We start from the raw sequence: 19,184 nt of genomic DNA, 5'->3' as shown, positions 1-19,184 counted from the left end.
AAAAGAATGACATGGCCATAGGACATGACAAAAACTGGTTAGAACCAACTAGGTCCAAGATGGCAGAATATCTGACTTCCAGGGGACCTTGAGCCTCATTATATGTTCACTGTAATACATTAGCATGCTAAATGACACATCCACCAGCGCCATGACAGTTCTGAGGCCAACCATAAATGGTCAAAAAGTCGGCAGTGGCCCAATTCCCGGAAATCTCTGCCCCTTCCCCGAAATAATTGGAATAATCCTCCCACTCATTAGCCTATGAAATTACCCAGCTCATAAAAACTAACCATGCCATATTTCTGGGCCACTCGCCTTCTGAGATGGCCCACACTCTGTCTGTGGAGTGTGTTTGTCTCTAAATGAATCCACATTTTATCTATCACTTTGTCTCCCACTGAATTCCTTCTGCAATGAGATATCAAGAACCTGAGCTTCATTAAGTCCTGAGACCAGGTATGATCTCGATTAAAAGACCGTGGGTTTGAGTCCAGGTTCTTTCTGGGTTCGAGTCCCAGCCTGTGGGTTCAAGTCGCATCTGAGGTGCACAGGTTCATCAGCAACATATTTATTTATATAAAGTCATCAAAACTAATTTTAAGGAAAAACTTAAATGAAAAATTTAAAACAAACAATGTACAGTTTAAGACGTGGAAGACTCCATTATAGGATAACAAAAGAAATCTAAAAGAGAAAGCATTTAATATAAGATAGCCAGCCTATCCAAGAAAAACTATTTTAAATTTTTTCTGAAAGTGAGAAGCAGCTGTTGTCTCAGCAAAAGCTAGAGCAGAGAAAAAGAGAAATATGGAAGTTATAATGTGTCAACAAAGCTGTTGCAAAACTAGGAAGGGATGTTGCTAATATCTGCTTTCTTCTCTCAAAAAATTTAAGCAAAATTTAGACCACCTGGAGTATGCCAAAGAAGGGGCAAATGACACACTTTAGATCATTTGTCCCTTATTTTACACTACTAAAACACTGTGTATTTCTGACCAGAAATACAAAGTAGTATTTATTTTAAAAGGCTATTTATAAAAGAGCATCTCAATTTCTTTCCCTTCTCCTTATCTCTAACTTAACTGAGAAGGTTTTCTTTTTTCCTTTCAAGATACATTAAACAAAAAGTTCTGTCTCGGGACTTCCTGGGTGACGCAGTGGTTAAGAATCCATCTGCCAATGCAGGGGACATGGGTTTGATCCCTGTGCCGGGAAGATTCCACATGCCATGGAGCAACTAACTCATGTGCCACAACTACTGAGCCTGCGGTCTAGAGCACGCAAGACACAACTACTGAGCCTGTGTGCCACAACTACTGAAGCCCGTGCACCTAGAGCCCGTGCTCCACAACAAGAGAAGCCACTGCAATGAGAAGCTCTCGCACTGCAATGAAGAGTAGCCCACTCTCGCCACAACTACAGAAAGCCCGTGTGCAGCAATGAAGACCCAATGCAGCCAATAAATAAACATAAATTTATTAAAAAAAAAAGTTCTGTCTCACTTAAAATGCATTAAACCACTCTTCTCAATTTTTTAATTGCAATAATTCAAGGAGGTGTAAGAGCAAAAAAGTGTTCTTTTCCCTATTCAGTATAATAACTAAACTGTAATAAGCAATTAAATGCTTTGATTAATTTCTAAGAAAGGTAAGGAGAAACTACTGAAGTAAAGAAATATTGTATTTTGATAGCATAATTATAATGACATTTTCCATAAAATAAACATGATCTGACTCTTAAGGGAACAAAGGGCCAGCTACACATCTAGCCTGAACCAAGAAAATATGTAAGGCCATATAAATTATTTCTGGAAAGATTTATTTCCTTAAAATACTTTATTACAAATAGATATTATATAAACATATAATCAAACTTCAAAAAAATGTTTCAACAAGTATAAAGCATTGCTTAGAACACAGAGAATATGAAAATATCCTTTCTCAAAGCAAAATGAACCAGACTGTCTAGATTCAAATATAAAACTTAGTTATCAATTCAACTAGGATCCCACTTTCTTGGGGAATTTTCAAATTTCTTTAAACTTGATTTGTTCTTAGAACTCTACTGGCTATAAAAAATACTTGTGACATCTTTCAAAGAAAATGATCAAAGAAGAGAACTTATCTGGTGATCTTGATAGGATTGGGAGGTCACTACAACTTAAGGCCCAGTTGAAGACTGTTAAAAATAAGAAACAGTAGCTGAATAGGAAAGTTCCATTAGGAAACTATTCCTGAACACAGTTGCCTCAAATCCAACAGACAGAAAGGGTAAACCTAAGGTTTTAGGTCTATGCTTCTATTCACCTTCCTACAGGCATCACCACCAAATTTTACAAAGCATTAACCAATATTCATGACCTCCTAGCTTCCTCTCACATCCTTGCATAACTCATACTTTCTGTTCCTCTGAGTACAATACTAATTTGTCATTCCTAAAACAGATCATATTGTTGTATGCCTTCAAACCTTTAGGGAATCTCTTTTCCAGTTTCACAGGTCCATTAAGCAAACTACTATTTATCCTCCAAAGTTATACTGAGGCATCACCTCTTACTAATGTTTTCTGACCTGCAAACCCCTAAAGACAGAGTTAAGCATTCTCTCTATGCCATGTCCACAGCTTATTAAAAACAAGTATCAGTCCATATATTGTGTTATATTGCAATCAACTATATTTACATGCTCTATCTCCTCTACCAGAATATAAACTCACGATATTCAGAATTTAAAACTCACTAAAATCTTTGTTGATGTGCATTGGGGTTAGGCTAAATACATGTTTCAAGGACTCCAATTCCTTCCTTTCTCAGCTTTTTCATTTCAGACCAGTCACCATCAGCCTTACAATATTATATCCGTTATGTCCAGTTTCATCCTGTAGAAATAGTTTCTCACAAAAACAAAGGTAGACTTTTTTTTAGAGTCCACATATAAGTGATATCATATGATATTTGTCTTTCTCTGTCTGCCATATTTCGCTTAGTATGAGAATCTCTAGGTCCATCCATGTTGCTGCAAATGACATTATTTCATTAACATTCATCAAAACAATGCAAATGAACTTATATACAAAACAGAAATACATAGAAAACAAACTTATGGTTACCAAAGTGGAAAGGGGGGGAGGGTTAAATTAGGAGTTTGGGGTTAACATATACACAGTACTATATATAAAACAGATAACAAAGGGATCTACTATATAGCACAGGGAACTATATTAAATATTCTGCAATAACCTATAATGAAAAAGAATCTGAAAAAAAAGATATATATGTATGTATAACTGGATCACTTTGCTGTACACCTGAAACTAACACAACATTATAAATCAGCTACACTTAAAATATATGTGTGTGTATAAATACACACACACAAACAACTCATACAGCTCAATATCAAACAAATAATCCAATTAAAAATTGGCAGAAGACTTGAATAGACATTTTTGTAAAGAAGACATACAGATTGCTAACAGGCACATGAAAAGATGCTCAACATCACTAATTATTAAAGAAATGCAAATCAAAACTACAATGAAATATCACCTCACACCTGTCAGAATGGCTATCATCAAAAGCCTATAAATAACAAATGTTGGAGAGAACGTGGAGAAAAGGGAGCCCTGCTACACTGTTGGTGGGGATGTAAGTCGGTGTAGCCACTGGAAAACAGTATGGAGAGTCCTTAAAAAACTACAAATAGACTTACTATAGGATCCAACAATCCCATTCCTGGGTATGTATCCATAAAAAACAAAATCACTAATTTTAAAAGATACACGTACCCCAACGTTCACAGAAGCACTATTTGCAATAGCCAAGACATGGAAGCAACCCAAGTGCTTATCAACAAACAATTGAATAAGGAAGATGTGGTATATACAAACGATAGAATACTATCCAGCCATAAAAAAGAATGAAATACTGCCATTTGCAGAAACGTGGATGAATCTAGAGAATATTATGCTTAGTGAAGTCAGACAGACAAAAACAAAATATACAATATCCCTTACACATAGAATCTAAAAAATAATGCAAACAAATATATATACAAAACAGAAACATACTCACAGACATAGAAAACAAACCTATGGTTACCAAAAGGGAGAGGATGGGGGGATGGACAAATTAGGGTTACAGGATTAATAGATACAAACTACTATATATAAAATAGATAAGAAACAAGAATTTACCATATAACCAAGGGAATTATACCCAATATCTCATAATAACCTGTAATGGAATATAATCTGCAAAAATACTGACTCACTATGCTGTACACTTGAAACTAACACAATACTGAAATCAACTATACTTCAATAAAAAATTGCATTAACTGTCAAAACAAAGGTAGAAAGAAATATTTAGCAATATTTAGATTAAATAGGACTTATGGAATTGCATGAGAACTCTTCATATTGTTGCTTCCATGAAAAAATAAACTTCAAGTTCTAAGAAAACAGCCTATAATTTGGGAAAAACAATATATCTTTAAGCTAAGGAAACTCCATGTTAAATTTCCCCTGATGGGAAATAAAACTGTATTTATTTCTATAATCACTTGCTCAGTTTTCCCCCCATGAGACTGTAAACTCCAAAAATACAAGAACTCTAGGTTTTATTCATCATTGTATACCCTAAGCACATGTTAGGCACCTAATAACTGTGTGTGAAAGGAAAGAAGGGAAAGAATGAAGGAAAGGAGGAGGAAAGACAGAAAACAAGAAAGGAAAGAGAGATGAATAAATTTTATTTAAAAATTGCTACAACATAATAGCATAGCTTTAATTGCCATTTCTATATCTACTTCTTCTTATAAACCTGCCTTCTCCAAATCTCCTATTTCTAACTCTTTCAGGACATCTCAACATGAATATCTGACAGAACTTGCAAACCAATATGTGAGAAAGTAAGCTTATTTTTGTCAAGTTCCTTATAAAATAAGCACATTTGTCCTTTCCTGGAAATACCAGGTCAATAATTAAGAGGGGAGATCATGGTGATGGTTACACAACTATATATTTATCAAAATTCAGCAAAATATACAGTTTAAAAGGTATACTCTGAGAACAAGATAAAGAAAGCTAAATCCATAATTAGACACCTGTTAGTTTAAAAAAATGTAGAAAATCAAATAAACAAAAAAATTTTTAAGTTATCATCTAGAAAAGACAGAGTACTTACATAGGAAAAACAATTACATTGATAGTAAACTGCTCATCATTATAAAGAAAATAATGAAATACTATCTTTAAAGGGCTAAGGGAAAATAACTATCAAAACAGAATTTTCTATCAACCTAAAATATCATTGAAGAGTGAGGCTAACATAAAAGTATTCTGAAACATACAAATATAAAGACAAAGAGTTTAAATGTTCGAAGTTTAACCCCTTATTTTTGAACCATTATGTATCATTATAAAGCCATATTTGTGGGTTTCTTTGTTACAGAAGCTTACTCTTTAACCTAATTTTATAGGCAGAATACAAAATACAGTGAGCATATTTTTAATGAAACCTGATAAAAATGCAATTACTGACTGTAAAATAAGTAACTAGATTGAAAAAGTTATACATAATACATAGTTAAATAGTATTAAGATTCACATTTTAAGTAAAAAAAATTAAAATACTGAGTAATTTTAGTCATTGTTAGAATTATTTGCATTTAAGGAAGAAAGTTAAAAATTAGGAGTGATGACAAAGAATAAAACTATAATGTACAGCTTTCAAAAGAGCAGAGGGAGAAGAAAGAAAGAAAATACCATCAATTCAACAAAAGATAAGTGAAAAACAAAACACAGAGAGGAAAATAAAAGAAAATAAAAATTAAAACTAACTAGAGTGGATTTTAAAAATCTAGCTAAATGTAGCTTATAAAAGAAAGACCTAGAAGGATAAAAAAAATTTTATCTACCAAACAGCATTATTATTTCAAAGTGAAAGAAATACTAATTTTTCTGTCAGCAAAAACTGACAGAATTACTAGGAGAAACTGAAAAATCCACAATGATGACAAATATTAACATATATCAAATATATAAATCAGAATTGAAAGATCTAGATGTATAAAGATATAGTAGATGTATACAACAAACCACTAGTTTAATAAATAGAGAATTCTATAATCAACAAAGAATACACATTATTTCTGTTACACATTGAGCATTTACAAAATCTGATTAGTAGTTGGTCACAAAGAATGAAATCCATACTGGGTAATCAGTTCAAAGTTTACAATGTAATTAAATGATAAAATACCAAAAAAAAAAAAAAAAAAGGATTCATGAGTTCAGGAACATAAAGATGTATTACTAAATAACTCAGGTTAAAAAGGTAATCACACTGGAGATTAAAACATATTAAAAACACAAAAATGAAAGAATTAAATACAGGCTATGCACTCAAAGTAATACCTGAATATGAGCTGAAAATAAGTTATGCCAACCAAAAGACACAGAATGGCTAAATGGATACAAAAAAGAAGACCTGTATATATGCTGTCTACAAGAGACTCACTTCAGATCTAAAAACACACATACTGAAAATGAAGGAATAGAAAAAAGTATTCTGTGCAAACTGACATCAAAAGAAAGCCAGGGGAGCAATACTTATATCAAACAAAATAGACTTTAAAATAAAGACTGTTACAAGAGACAAAGAAGGATGTTGCGTAACGATCAAGGGATCAATCCGAGAAGATATAAAAATTGTAAATATACATATACACCCAATATAGTAGCACCTAAAAACATAAAACAAATACTAACAAACATAAAGGGAGACATCAACAGTAACACAATAATAGTAGGACACTTTAACATCACACTTACATAAATGGACAAATCACCCAGACAGAAAATCAATAAAGGAACACTAGCCTTAAATGAAACATTACACCAGAGGAACTTAATAGATATATACAGAACATCCCATCCAAAAGCAATAGAATACACATTTTCAAGTGCACATAGAACATTCCTTAGGATACATCACATGCTAAGCCACAAAACAAGCCTCAGTGAATTTAAGAAAATTGAAATCATATGAAGCAACTTTCTGGACCACAATGCAATGAGACTAAAAATCAATCATCAAAAAAAACAACAAAAAACACAAATACATGGAAGCTAGACAGTATGATACTAAATACGATACAGATGTGATACTAAACAACCACTGGATCACTGAAGAAATCAAAGAGGAAATTAAAAAATACCTGGAGACAAATGAAAACAAAAACACAATGATCTCAGGCTTCCTAGGTGGCACAGTGGTTAAAAATCCACCTGCCAATGCAGGGGATACGGGTTCAATCCCTGCTCCAGGAAGATCCCACATGCAGTGGAGCAACTAACATGCACCACAACTATTGAGCCTGCGCTTTAGAGCCCGTGAGCCACAACTATTGAGCCCATGTGCTGCAACTACTGAAGCCCATGCACCTAGAGCCCGTGCTCCGCAACAAGAGAAGCCACGGCAATGAGGAGACCGCACACCACAATGAAGAGTAGCCCCCACTCACCACAACTAAAAGAAAGCCCGCGCACAGCAAAAAAGACCCAACACAGCCAATAAAATAAATAAGTAAATTAAAAAAAACAAAAACAAAAACACAATGATCCAAAATCTAAGGGATGAAACAAAAGAAGTTCTAAGAGACAGGTTTATAGCTATATAAGCTTACCTCAGGTAACAAGAGAAATTTCAAAAAAACAAGCTAACCTCACACCTAAAAGAGCTACAAAAAAACTAACAAAACCCAAAGTTAGTAAAAGGAAAGCAATCGCAAAGATCAGAGCAGAAATAAATGAAATAAAGACAAAAACAAGAGAAAAGATCAATGAACTAATAGCTGGTTATTTGAAAAGATAAAATTGATAAACTGTTAACCATACTCATCAAGAAAAAACAGAGAGGGACCAAATCATGAAAATCAGAAATGAAAAAGGAGAAGTTACAACCAACACCACATAAATACAAAGGATCGTAAGAGACTACAATAAACAACTATATACAAGTAAAATCGACAAACTAGAAGAAATAAAAAAATTCTTAGAAAAGTACAATCTCCCAAGACTGAACTAGGAAGAAACAGAAAATATAAGCAGACCAATTACCAGTAATGAAATTGAATCAGTAAATTAAAAAAGAAAAAAAAAAAAAAACCCAACAAACAAAAGTCCAGGACCAGATGACTTCACAGGTGAATTCTACCTTACATTCAGAAAAGAGTTAACACTTATCTTTCTCAAACAGTTCCAAAAAACTGTAGAGAAAGGAACACTTTTGAACTCATTATATGAGGCCAGCACCACCCTGGTATCAAAATCACATAAAGATATCACCAAAAAAAAGAAAATCACAGGCCAACAGCACTGATGAACATAGGTGCAAAAATCCTCAACAAAATACTAGCAAACCAAATCTAAAGATACATTAAAAGGATCATACACCATGATCAAGTGGGATTTTTGTCAGGATTTTTGCCAGGATTTTTGCAAGGATTTTCAATATACATCAATCAATGTGATACACCATATTAACAAACTGAAGAATAAAAACAAAACGTAGGGCTTTCCTGGTGGCGCAGTGGTTAAGAATCTGCCTGCCAATGCAGGGGACACAGGTTTAATCCCTGGGCCGGGAAGATCCCACATGCCGTGTAGCAACTAAGCCTGTGTGCCACAACTACTGAGTGTGTGCTCTAGAGCCCGCAAGCCACAACTACTGAAGCCCGTGTGCCTAGAGCCCGTGCTCTGCAGCAAGAGAAGCCACTGCAATGAGATGCCCATGCACCACAATGAAGAGTAGCCCCCACTCTCTGCTACTAGAGAAAGCTCATGCACAGCAGCAAAGACCTAACACACCCAATAAATAAATTTATAAAACAAAAACAAAAACACAAATGCAATCTCAATAGATGCAGGAAAAGCTTTTGACAAAATTCAGCATCCATTTATGATACTCTCCAGAAAGTGGGCATAGGGGGAACATACCTGAACATAATAAAGGCCACATATGACAAGCCCATCGCACTAAACGGTGAAAAGCTGAAAGCATTTCCTTTAAGTTCAAGAACAAGACAAAGACGTCCACTCTCACCACTTTTATTCAGCATGATACAGAAGTCTTAGCCACAGCAAGCAGGCAAGAAAAAGAAATAAAAGGAATCCAAATTGGAAAGAAAGAGTAAAACTGTCACTGTTTGCAGATGACATGATACTAAGAAAATCCTAAAGATGCCATGAGAAAACTACCAAAGCTCATGAATGAATTTGGTAAAGTTGTAGGATACAAAATTAATATACAGAAATCTGTTCCATTTCTATATACTAACAATGAACTATCAGATAAAGAAATCAAGGAAACAATCCCAACTACAGTCATATCAAAAAGAATAAAATACCTAGGAATAAATTTACCTAAGTAGTTAAAAGATGTGTACTCGGAAAACTACAAGACACTGATAAAAGAAACTGAAGAGAATACAAACATACAAAAACATATATGGTGTTTATGGGTTAGAAGAATTAATATTGTGGGACTTCTCTGGTGGTCCAGTGGTTAAGATTAACAATCTGCACTTCCACTGCATGGGGCATAGGTTCAATCCCTGGTCAGGAACTAAGATCCTGCATGCCATGCAGAGAGGCCAAAAAAAAAAAAAACCAAAAAAAATAAAAGAAGAATTATTATTAATATTTTTAAAATAACCATACTACCCAGGACAATCCACAGATTCAATGCAATTCCTATCAAAATACCAAGGGCATTTTTCAAAGAACTAGAATGAAAATTTTTTTAATTTGTATGGAGACACGGAAAGACCAAAGATAGCCAAGACAACCTTGAGAAAGAGTAATATATCTGGAGGAATGACACTTCCTGACTTGAGACTATACTACAAAGCTACAGTAATTAAAACAGTATGGTACTGGCACAAAAATAGACACATAGATCAATGGAATAGAATAGAGAGCCCAGAAATAAGCACATGCAGTTTTGATCAATTAATCTATAATAAAGGAGGCAAAAATATACAATGGAGAAAAGACAGTCTCTTCAATAAGTGGTGCTGGGAAACTGGACAGCTACATGTAAAATAATGCAATTAGAAAATTCTCTAACATTATATACAAAAGTAAACTCAAAATGGATTAAAGACTTAAGTGTAAGACTGGAAACTGAAAAACTGTTAGAAGAAAACATAGGCAAACACCCTTTGAAATAAATCACAGCAATATATTTTTGGATCTGTCTTCAAAAGCAAAGGAAATAAAAGCAAAAATAAACAAATAGGACTTAAGGACTTCCCTGGTGGTGCAGTGGTTAAGACTCCACACTCTCTATGCAGGGGGCCCAGGTTCAATCCCTACTCAGGGAACTACATCGCACATGCATGCCACAACTAAGTGTACACACGCCACGACTAAGGAGGCTGTGGGCCACAACTAAGGAGCTGGCAAGCTGCAACTTAAGTACCCCGCAAGCCACAGCTAAGCAGCCCATCTGCCACAGCTGAGGAGCCCACGTGCCTCAACTAAGGAGGAGAGCCACAACTAAGAAGCCCTCAAGCTGCAACTAAGGAGACCATGTGCCGGAACTAAGGAGCCCTCAAGCTACAACTAAGGAGCCTGCCTGCTGCAACTATGACCTGGTGCAAACAAATAAATAAATAAAAACAAAAAACAAAACAAAACAAATAGGACCCAATTAAACTTACAAGCTTTTGTACAGCAAAGGAAACCATCGACAAAATGAAAAGACAACCAACCAAATGGGAGAAAATATTTGCAAATGATATGACTAATTATACCTAAAATTTATAAACAGCTTATACAACTCAACAGCAAAAACAAAAACAAACAAACAACCCAATCAAAAAATGGTTAGAAGACCTAAATAGAGATTTTTTCCAAAGAAGACATACATACACATGGCCAACAGGCACATGAAGAAATGTTCAACACTGTTAATCATCAGAGAATGTAAATTAAAACCACAGTGAGATATTACCTCACACCTGTCAGAATAGCCATCATCAAAAAGAACACAAATAACAAATGTTGGCAAGGATGTGGAGAAAAGGGAACCCTCATACACTGTGGGAATGCATACTGGTGCAGCCACTGTGGAAAACAGTATGAAGGTTTCTCAAAAAACTAAAAAAATAGAACTACCATATGACCCAGGAATTCCACTCCCAGATATAAATCTGAGAAAAAAAAAAAAAAACTAATTCAAAAAGATACATGCACCTTAATGTTCACAGTTGCATTGTTTACAATTGCCAAGATATGGAAGGAAATTAAGTGTCCATCAACAGATGAATGGATGAAGAAAATGTGAGATACACACAAACACACACACACACATGCACACAAACACACAATGGAATACTATTTAGACATAAAAAAAGAATAAAATTTTTCCATTTGCAACAACATGGATGGACTTAGAGGATGTTATGCTAAGTGAAATAAGTCACACAGAGAAAGACAAATACTGCTTGATATCACTTGTATGTGGAATCTAAAAAATAAAACAAACTAGTGAATATAATAAACAAAAAAACCAGACTCACAAATACAGAAAACAAACTAGTGGTTACCAGTGGGGACACAAAAGAGGAGGGCAAGACAGGGGTAGCGGATTAAGACGTACAAACAACTATGTATAAAATAAATAAGCTACAAGGATATATTGTGAAAAATATACACATATATAAAAACTAGTCTGTATATGCCAGATTTTATATATACACATATATATGCATACAGATGTAGAAAATGTACATATAAACGTGCATTAATATAAAAAAAGAATTACAAGATCAAGAAGCTAAAACAACAACAGCAACAATACAGAAAACCCAATGAAAATGAAACAAAAAATAAAAGAGCAAACAATAATGCATAAGAAAACAGAGATGAAAGAAGACCAATAAACCCCCAAATTTACACTTGGGTGAGAAGACTAATGAAACAGACACAAAATTTTTGAAAAAATTTTAAAAACAACACATGGGGCTTCTGTATTAAAAGCAAACTTATAAAACTATATAATCAAGATGGATATATAGATTAGTAAGTCAAGTAAAAAATTTACTTATATAGGACAGAAGTGATATTTTAAACCAGAAGGTGAGGATGAACTACTACAATTTATAAAGAGGTGCTGGAATGACTATCCACATTTGAAAAGAAAAAGATAGGTTATTACCTCACAACAAATACAGATACAGAAATACATACCAGAGGTACGATTTCTTAAACAAGACACAGGAAAATACAGCTCATAGAGAAGAACGTTAATCCATATAGTTATATTGAAATTAAAATCTCTGTTCAAAAATAGATACACCAAAAAAATGAAAGGACAAGTTACAACATGAGAGACTTGTAACATTTATAGCTGACTAAGAATAGTATCTAATATTTTTAAATGAATTCACATGCACACACCACCATCACCACTATCCCCAACCTTTGAATAAAAAGTAAAAAAGATAAAGATAAGTTAATTCTTAGACAAAATTCGATGATCAATTACACTGAGGCCCAATCTCCCTATATTTGGGAACGATTAAATTAAAGCAGTAATAATTTTTCACTCTCACTGTACTGCAAAAATTAAGAGACCAAAAAATTTAAAATGTTCACAAGGATGTGGGAAACCAGGAACTCTCATGCACTACCAGTGGGAATACAGATTATCCAATCACATAAGTGGTACAGGAAAGCTGAATATAACCATGCCTAAGATTAAGCATTTCCACTTTCAAGCATATACCCAAGAAAAGCTCTAAATAGGTTTACCAAAAAACCCCCATAAAAGACAGTCATTGAAGTATTGTTTTTACTGGCATAAGAACTGATACAATGTACATGTCTACCAACAGAAAACAGCAAAAGAGATAAACATCTATTGTATTTATAAAATTCCATTCCATTCATCATACAGGAAGTATAAAAATGTATAAAAATTATGCTGAGCAAAAAAAACCAAGTTGCAAAAGAGTTTGTAGTATAAATATTACTTAATAGACTTCAAAAGCAAGAAAAATAAATTTTATTTGTAGATACAGATAAATACCTAGGTGCCAATAATATAGAACATACATAAAAATAGTACCTATCTAAAAAATGCTGGAATCAGGGAGAAGGAGAAGATGGCAGAGTAGAAGGACGTGAGCTCACCCCTTCTTATGGAAACACCAAAATCACAACTAACTGCTGAACAACCACTGGCAAAAAAATGCTGGAACTTACCAAAAAATGTACCCTACATCCAAAGACAAAGAAGAAGCCACAAGGAGACAGCAGGAGGGGCACAACTGTGATAAAATCAAATACCATACAAGCCAGGGTGGTGAACCACAAACTGGAAAATAATTATTCCACAGAAGTTCTCCCACAGGAGTGAAAGTTCTGAGCCCCACATCTAGCTCCCCAGATCTCCTCCCCTGGGGGTCTGGCAACGAGAGGAGGAGCCCCCAGAGAATCTGGCTTTGAAGGCCAGTGGGGTTTGATCACAGAAATTCCACAGGATCAGAGAAACAGAAACTCCACTCTTGGAGGGTGCACACAGGGTCTTGTGTGCACCAGGACCCCGGGCAAAAAAGCAGTGACCTCATAAGAGACTGGGCAAGATTTACCTGCTAGTATTGGAGGGTCTCCTGGAGAGGTAGGGGGCAGCTGTGGCTCACTGCAGTGACAAGGACATTGGTGGCAGCAGTTTTTGGGAGTACTCACTGGCATGAGCCTTTTTGGAGGCCACCATTTTCTCATCAAGATCTGGTCCCACCCAATAACCTGGAGGCTCCAGTGCTGGGACACCTCAGGCCAAACAACCAACAGGGTGGGAACACAGCTCCACCCGTCAGCAGACAGGCTGCTTAGTCTTCCTGAGTAAACAGCTGCCCAATAAACATACCCTATAACATAGCCCTGCCAACCAGAGGGACAAAACCCAGCTCCACCCATCAGTGGGCAGGTACCAGTCTCTCCCATCATGTAGCCTGCATAAGCCTCTTAGACAGCCTCACCTACCAGGGGGCAAACAGCAGAAGCAAACCTGCAGCCTGGAGAATGGAAACCACAATCACAGAAAGTTAGACAAAAAGAGCCAGCAGAGGATTGTGTCCCAGTTAAAGGAACAAGATAAAACCCCAGAAAAACAACTCAGTGAAGTAGAGCTAGGCGACTTCCTGGGAAAAAAATTCAGAAAAATGATAGTGAGGATGATCCAGAATCTCCGGAAAAGGATGGAGGCACAGATCAAGAAGATACAAGAAATGTTTAACAAAGACTTAGAAGAATTAAAGAACAAACAAGAGAGATAAACAATATAATAAATGAAATGAAAAACAAAGTAGAAGGAATTAATAGCAGAATAACTGAGGTGGAAGAACAGATAAGTGAGCTGGAAGACAGAAATGGTGGAAATTACTGCCACAGAACAGAATAAAGAAAAAAAGAAAAGAAAAGAAATGAGGACAGTCAAAAAGACCTCTCAGACAACATTAAACACATCAACATTTGCATTATAGGGGTCCCAGAAGGAGAAGAGAGAGAGAAAGGACCTGAGAAAATATTTGAAGAGATAACAGCTGAAAACTTCCCTAACGTGGGAAAGGAAACAGTCATCCAAGTCTAGGAATCACAGAGAGTCCCAGGCAGGATAAATCCAAAGAGGAACATGCCAAGACACACAGTAATCAAACTGACAAAAATTAAAGACAAAGAAAAAATATTAAAAGCAACAAGGGAAAAGCAACAAATAACATACAAGGGAACTCCCATTAAGTTATCAGTTGATTTCTCAGCAGAAACTCTGCAGGCCAGAGGGAGTGGAATAATATATTTAAAGTGATGAAGGGAAGAACCTACAGCCAAGAATACTCTACCCAGCAAGGCTCTCATTCAGATTCAACAAAGAAATCAGAAGCTTTGCAGACAGGCAAAAGCTAAGAGAATCCAGCATCACCAGACCAGCTTTGCAACAAATGCTGAAGGAACTTCTCTAAGTGGGAAAGAAAAAGCCACAACTAGAAACAAGAAAATTATGAATGGAAAAGCTCACCAGTAAAGGCAAACATACAGTAAAGGTAGGAAATTATCTGCGCACAAATCAAAATCAGCATTGTGGGAAGAGGCAAATATCAATGCAGGATGTTGGAAATTAAAAGACCAGCAAATTAAAACAATCTTGTTTATATATAAACTGCTATATGAAAACCTTATGGAAACGCAAATTGAAAATCTACAACAGATGCACACAGAAAAAAGAAAAAGGAATCCAAACACAACACTAAAGTGGGATCTAAACACTAAAGGAATCTAAACACAACACATCAAATCACAAGTGAAAAAAAGAAGGGAAGAAAAAACCCCTACAAAAACAAATCCAAGAATTAAAATGACAATAAGAACATACATAAACTGCATGGAACAGTATGGAGGTTCCTTAAAAAGCTAAAAATAGAACCACCATATGATCCAGCAAGCCCACTCCTGGCCATATATCCAGAGAAAACCATAATCGAAAAGGATACATGCACCCCAACGTTCACTGCAGCACTGTTTACAACAGCCCAGACATGGATGCATCCTAAATGTCTATCAACAGAGGAAAGGATGAGGAAGATGTGGTACATATATATAATAGAATATTACTCAGCCATTAAAAAGAATGAAATAATGCCATTTGCTGCAACATGGATGGACCTGGAAATTACCACACTAAGTGAAGTAAGTCAGACAGAGAAAAGACAAATAACGTGATATCGCTTATATGCAGAATCTAAAAAAACAGAAAAAAAAATGATACAAACTTATTTACAAAACAGAAACAGACTCACAGACTTAGAAAACAAACTTATGGTTACCAGTGGGGGAGGATGGGGGGAAGGGATAGTTAGGGAGTTTGGGATTGACATGTACACACTGCTATATTTAAAATGGATAACCAATAAGGACGTACTGTTTAGTACAGGGAACTCTGCTCAATATTATGTAATAATCTAAATGGGAAAAGAATTTGAAAAAGAATAGATACAATGTATATATAACTGAATCACTCTGCTGTACACCTGACACTAACAGCATTGTTAATGAACTATATGCCAATACAAAATAAAAATTTTTTAAAATACATTGTAATCAGTGGCATAGGGAAAGGGAATGGGTCAGGAAGGATTATACAAGTACTTCAACTGTAAGGTAATGCTTTGTTATTCTAAAAACTAAACCCAAACTAGTAAAAAATTGTATTTGATAAATTTGGGGGTGGATATACAGATGTTTAGTATGTTGCCTTCTAGAACGTTTTTACGTGTTTATAAGTTTCTTTAAAACAAATAAACTCTAAAGAGATATAAGATATACTCAGAATAAGTATATACTCAGAATGTTTTACATGTTAAAATAAATGCCAACAAAGTGAAGTTTATACAAAATGTATATCATTTCTATTGACTCGAATCCAATAAAGAAGTTCTTAACTGTTCGGTATGTTAAAATGATTGTGATAAATTACAAAAATAGATTCAACTTACAGTATTAATATATCAAAAATCTTAACATTAACTATATTTTTACAAAGTCTAATAACAATTATTTGGCGTGGAGAGATGAGAAGAAACTAGAACTAATAATTTTTTTTAAATAGATGAATACGCACAATACCTTGGAAGCACGAATCTGCCTGTGAACATCCGTTAGTTGTTGGATTTTGTATTCTAGCTCTGAAATCTGGGCTTGAAGCCACGTCCATCGGCTGCCAACTCTTGCTCTGTCTACAAGCCACTTCCATTCAGTACTATAGTTACTGTGAACAGAACAAACACAGTTACTCAAAGCACAAAGAAAATCAAGTTTTCAAAGAGATTTCTTAATAACTTCTTTGACTCTTGTCATACAATCCCAAATTCCTTTCTAAAACATCTAATTACATGAAAGAAGAATGGTATATCAACTTCTCAAAGATTTGATTTCCTTATCTTTCTATCCCACAATCACATGTTTTTATTCAATACTGTGTACCCAGCAGTAGCATAACCTCTTTGCTATTTAATACTTTATTACTGGTCAAGGGCTGAAACAGAAGTAGGCCAGCAAAGGAAAAGAAACAAGAATGACAATACTAACACCATGTAAAAACTGTTACATGAGCCTTTTATATGTAAGCAGATGTCAAGTATAGGACAAGTCATTTAAACTGCTGCTAGATCTAACTCCATGTAACAAAACAGAGTACTCAGTTTTACTGTAAGTAACTTTCATTTACTAAAACAGAAATCAATGTTTTAAATGTCAAAAATTATCAAAATTATGCTCTGCTACATTTCAAATAAGCATATCAAATTATATAAACCTTGAGATGTTTATTAAGATAAACAGCTTGTCAAAAACTTGATTCCTAGGATTCACAACTCAGAGACTGTCGACAAAGAATTCATACAAAGCCTTTCTTTCATGAATATTTTTTTTTTAATTTTTTATTTTTTTGGGGGTACACCAGGTTTCATGAATATTTGAAAATAAGGGTTGAACCTTAGCTCCTCTATCTTTTGGTAAGAGCACTAATCCACAATTTGTGAGATGACAAATTAATTACTTTAAGAAAATAATTCAACCACTTCAACTAGAAAACAATCACTTAGAGTGAAGGGGGAGAGGAGGGAGAGAGAGAGACAGAGAGAGAGAGAGAGAGTTTGTGTGTGTGTGTTTGGGATAATTAATTACAAGCTTCATATTGCCAAGGAAGAAATTCAAGAAGGTATAACAGAAGAAACTGAAAGTACAACTGAAAGGTAATAACTACTTAATGGCAAAACACAAGCTTCATGAAAAACTTATCTAAAAATTGCATTTATTGTCAAAACCCACAGAATGCACAGCACCAAAAGTGAACCCTAATGTAAACTATGGACTTTGAGTGATAATGATGTGTCAGTGTAGGTTCATATATTGTTACAAATATACTACCTTTGTGCAGTATGTTGATAGTGGGGGGAAGTCGTATCTGTGTAGGGACAGGGGATATATGGGAACTCTGTATCTTCCACTCAGTTTTGCTTAAACCTAAGACTGCTCTGAAAAAATAAACTTTATTAATTTTTACACATTTAACCATAATGAAATATCTTTCATATAAATTTTAGCCAGAGAATACATGTATTCTAAGAGATCAATTGTTGTCAGAGAAACTGAATTATTGTAGCTCTACTACATAGAATTTATTCATTGTAACAGATTTTATATCTTATCAATGTTCTCAAAAGTGTTTTTTTTTTTTCAGATTCTAATTACATGCAATGTGACTACAGAGACTGCCATATAAATTAGTACTTCTCTTGGTATTATTATTCAGTTTATGGTTATTATTGTGGTTTTGTATATGTGACACTTTTAAGTCACCTTTTCATAACAATGGACAAAATTAAAAAATGCCTATTCAAAATACACTATTCATATATAATATTTAATAACACTAACTGCCAATCATGAAATTAGTGGAGAAGGCAAGGACTATATCATGCAGTAATTGTACAGGTGAGGGTAAAGTGTTGGATGCAAAAAGGAAGTTATTGGTGAGACAGTAACAAAAATATATATATATATTTTTTCTGAGCACTCTAGCTAGCTACTAGGTAGAGAAAGTATTGTAGTGGGACATAAGAGTAAATAAGGAAACCAATTAGGATGCAACTATAATAATCTAAGTATAGTACAGATAATTGTGATCTCTAAATATCTCATGTGCTGTCCTACAGTTCCCAGCCTTCTGCACTTAGGTTGGTGCCATGTGACTAGTTCTGACAAACAGGCTGTGAGCAAAAGTGATATAGTCATTTCTAGTCCACCTGGCCACTTTCAAGGCCACTGGTACAGATATTATAGTTACAAGATGGAAACCACAGTAAACTTTTGCTATACTAAACTACTGAGATTAGAAGGTTAATTTGTTACTCTAGAGCATATTCTGACTAAAATACTGACTAAAAGATGAAAATGGCCTGTACTGGAAATCGGGTGGGAGATAAAGAAAAGATGAAGATAAGAGATACGAGGATGGATTCAAGGTTGATTTTAAAGTTGATGGCACTTGAAGAAGTATGGTGTGGAACTAAGCATGGGGAGATGAAAGATGATCTTAAACATTCTTTCATTAA

At 34.7% G+C, this 19,184-nt stretch overlaps 1 protein-coding gene across 15 annotated transcripts in view; it reads right to left on the bottom strand.

Annotated features, from left to right (window-relative positions):
* Positions 1 to 19,184, bottom strand: part of KANSL1L (KAT8 regulatory NSL complex subunit 1 like) — a 146,129-nt gene that overhangs the window by 85,668 nt on the left and 41,277 nt on the right. For all 15 annotated transcript variants that reach the window (XM_057746054.1, XM_057746061.1, XM_057746059.1 and 12 more), the window contains one exon: positions 16,696 to 16,837. In XM_057746054.1, the coding sequence (XP_057602037.1) occupies positions 16,696 to 16,837 (142 nt within the window). The remainder of the gene's footprint in view (positions 1 to 16,695; positions 16,838 to 19,184) is intronic.

Source organism: Hippopotamus amphibius, chromosome 8, assembly GCF_030028045.1.
Source record: "Hippopotamus amphibius kiboko isolate mHipAmp2 chromosome 8, mHipAmp2.hap2, whole genome shotgun sequence".
Classification (NCBI taxonomy): domain Eukaryota; kingdom Metazoa; phylum Chordata; class Mammalia; order Artiodactyla; family Hippopotamidae; genus Hippopotamus; species Hippopotamus amphibius.
Note: the sequence above shows the minus strand (reverse complement) of the source record. Positions and strands in the feature narration are given on the sequence as shown.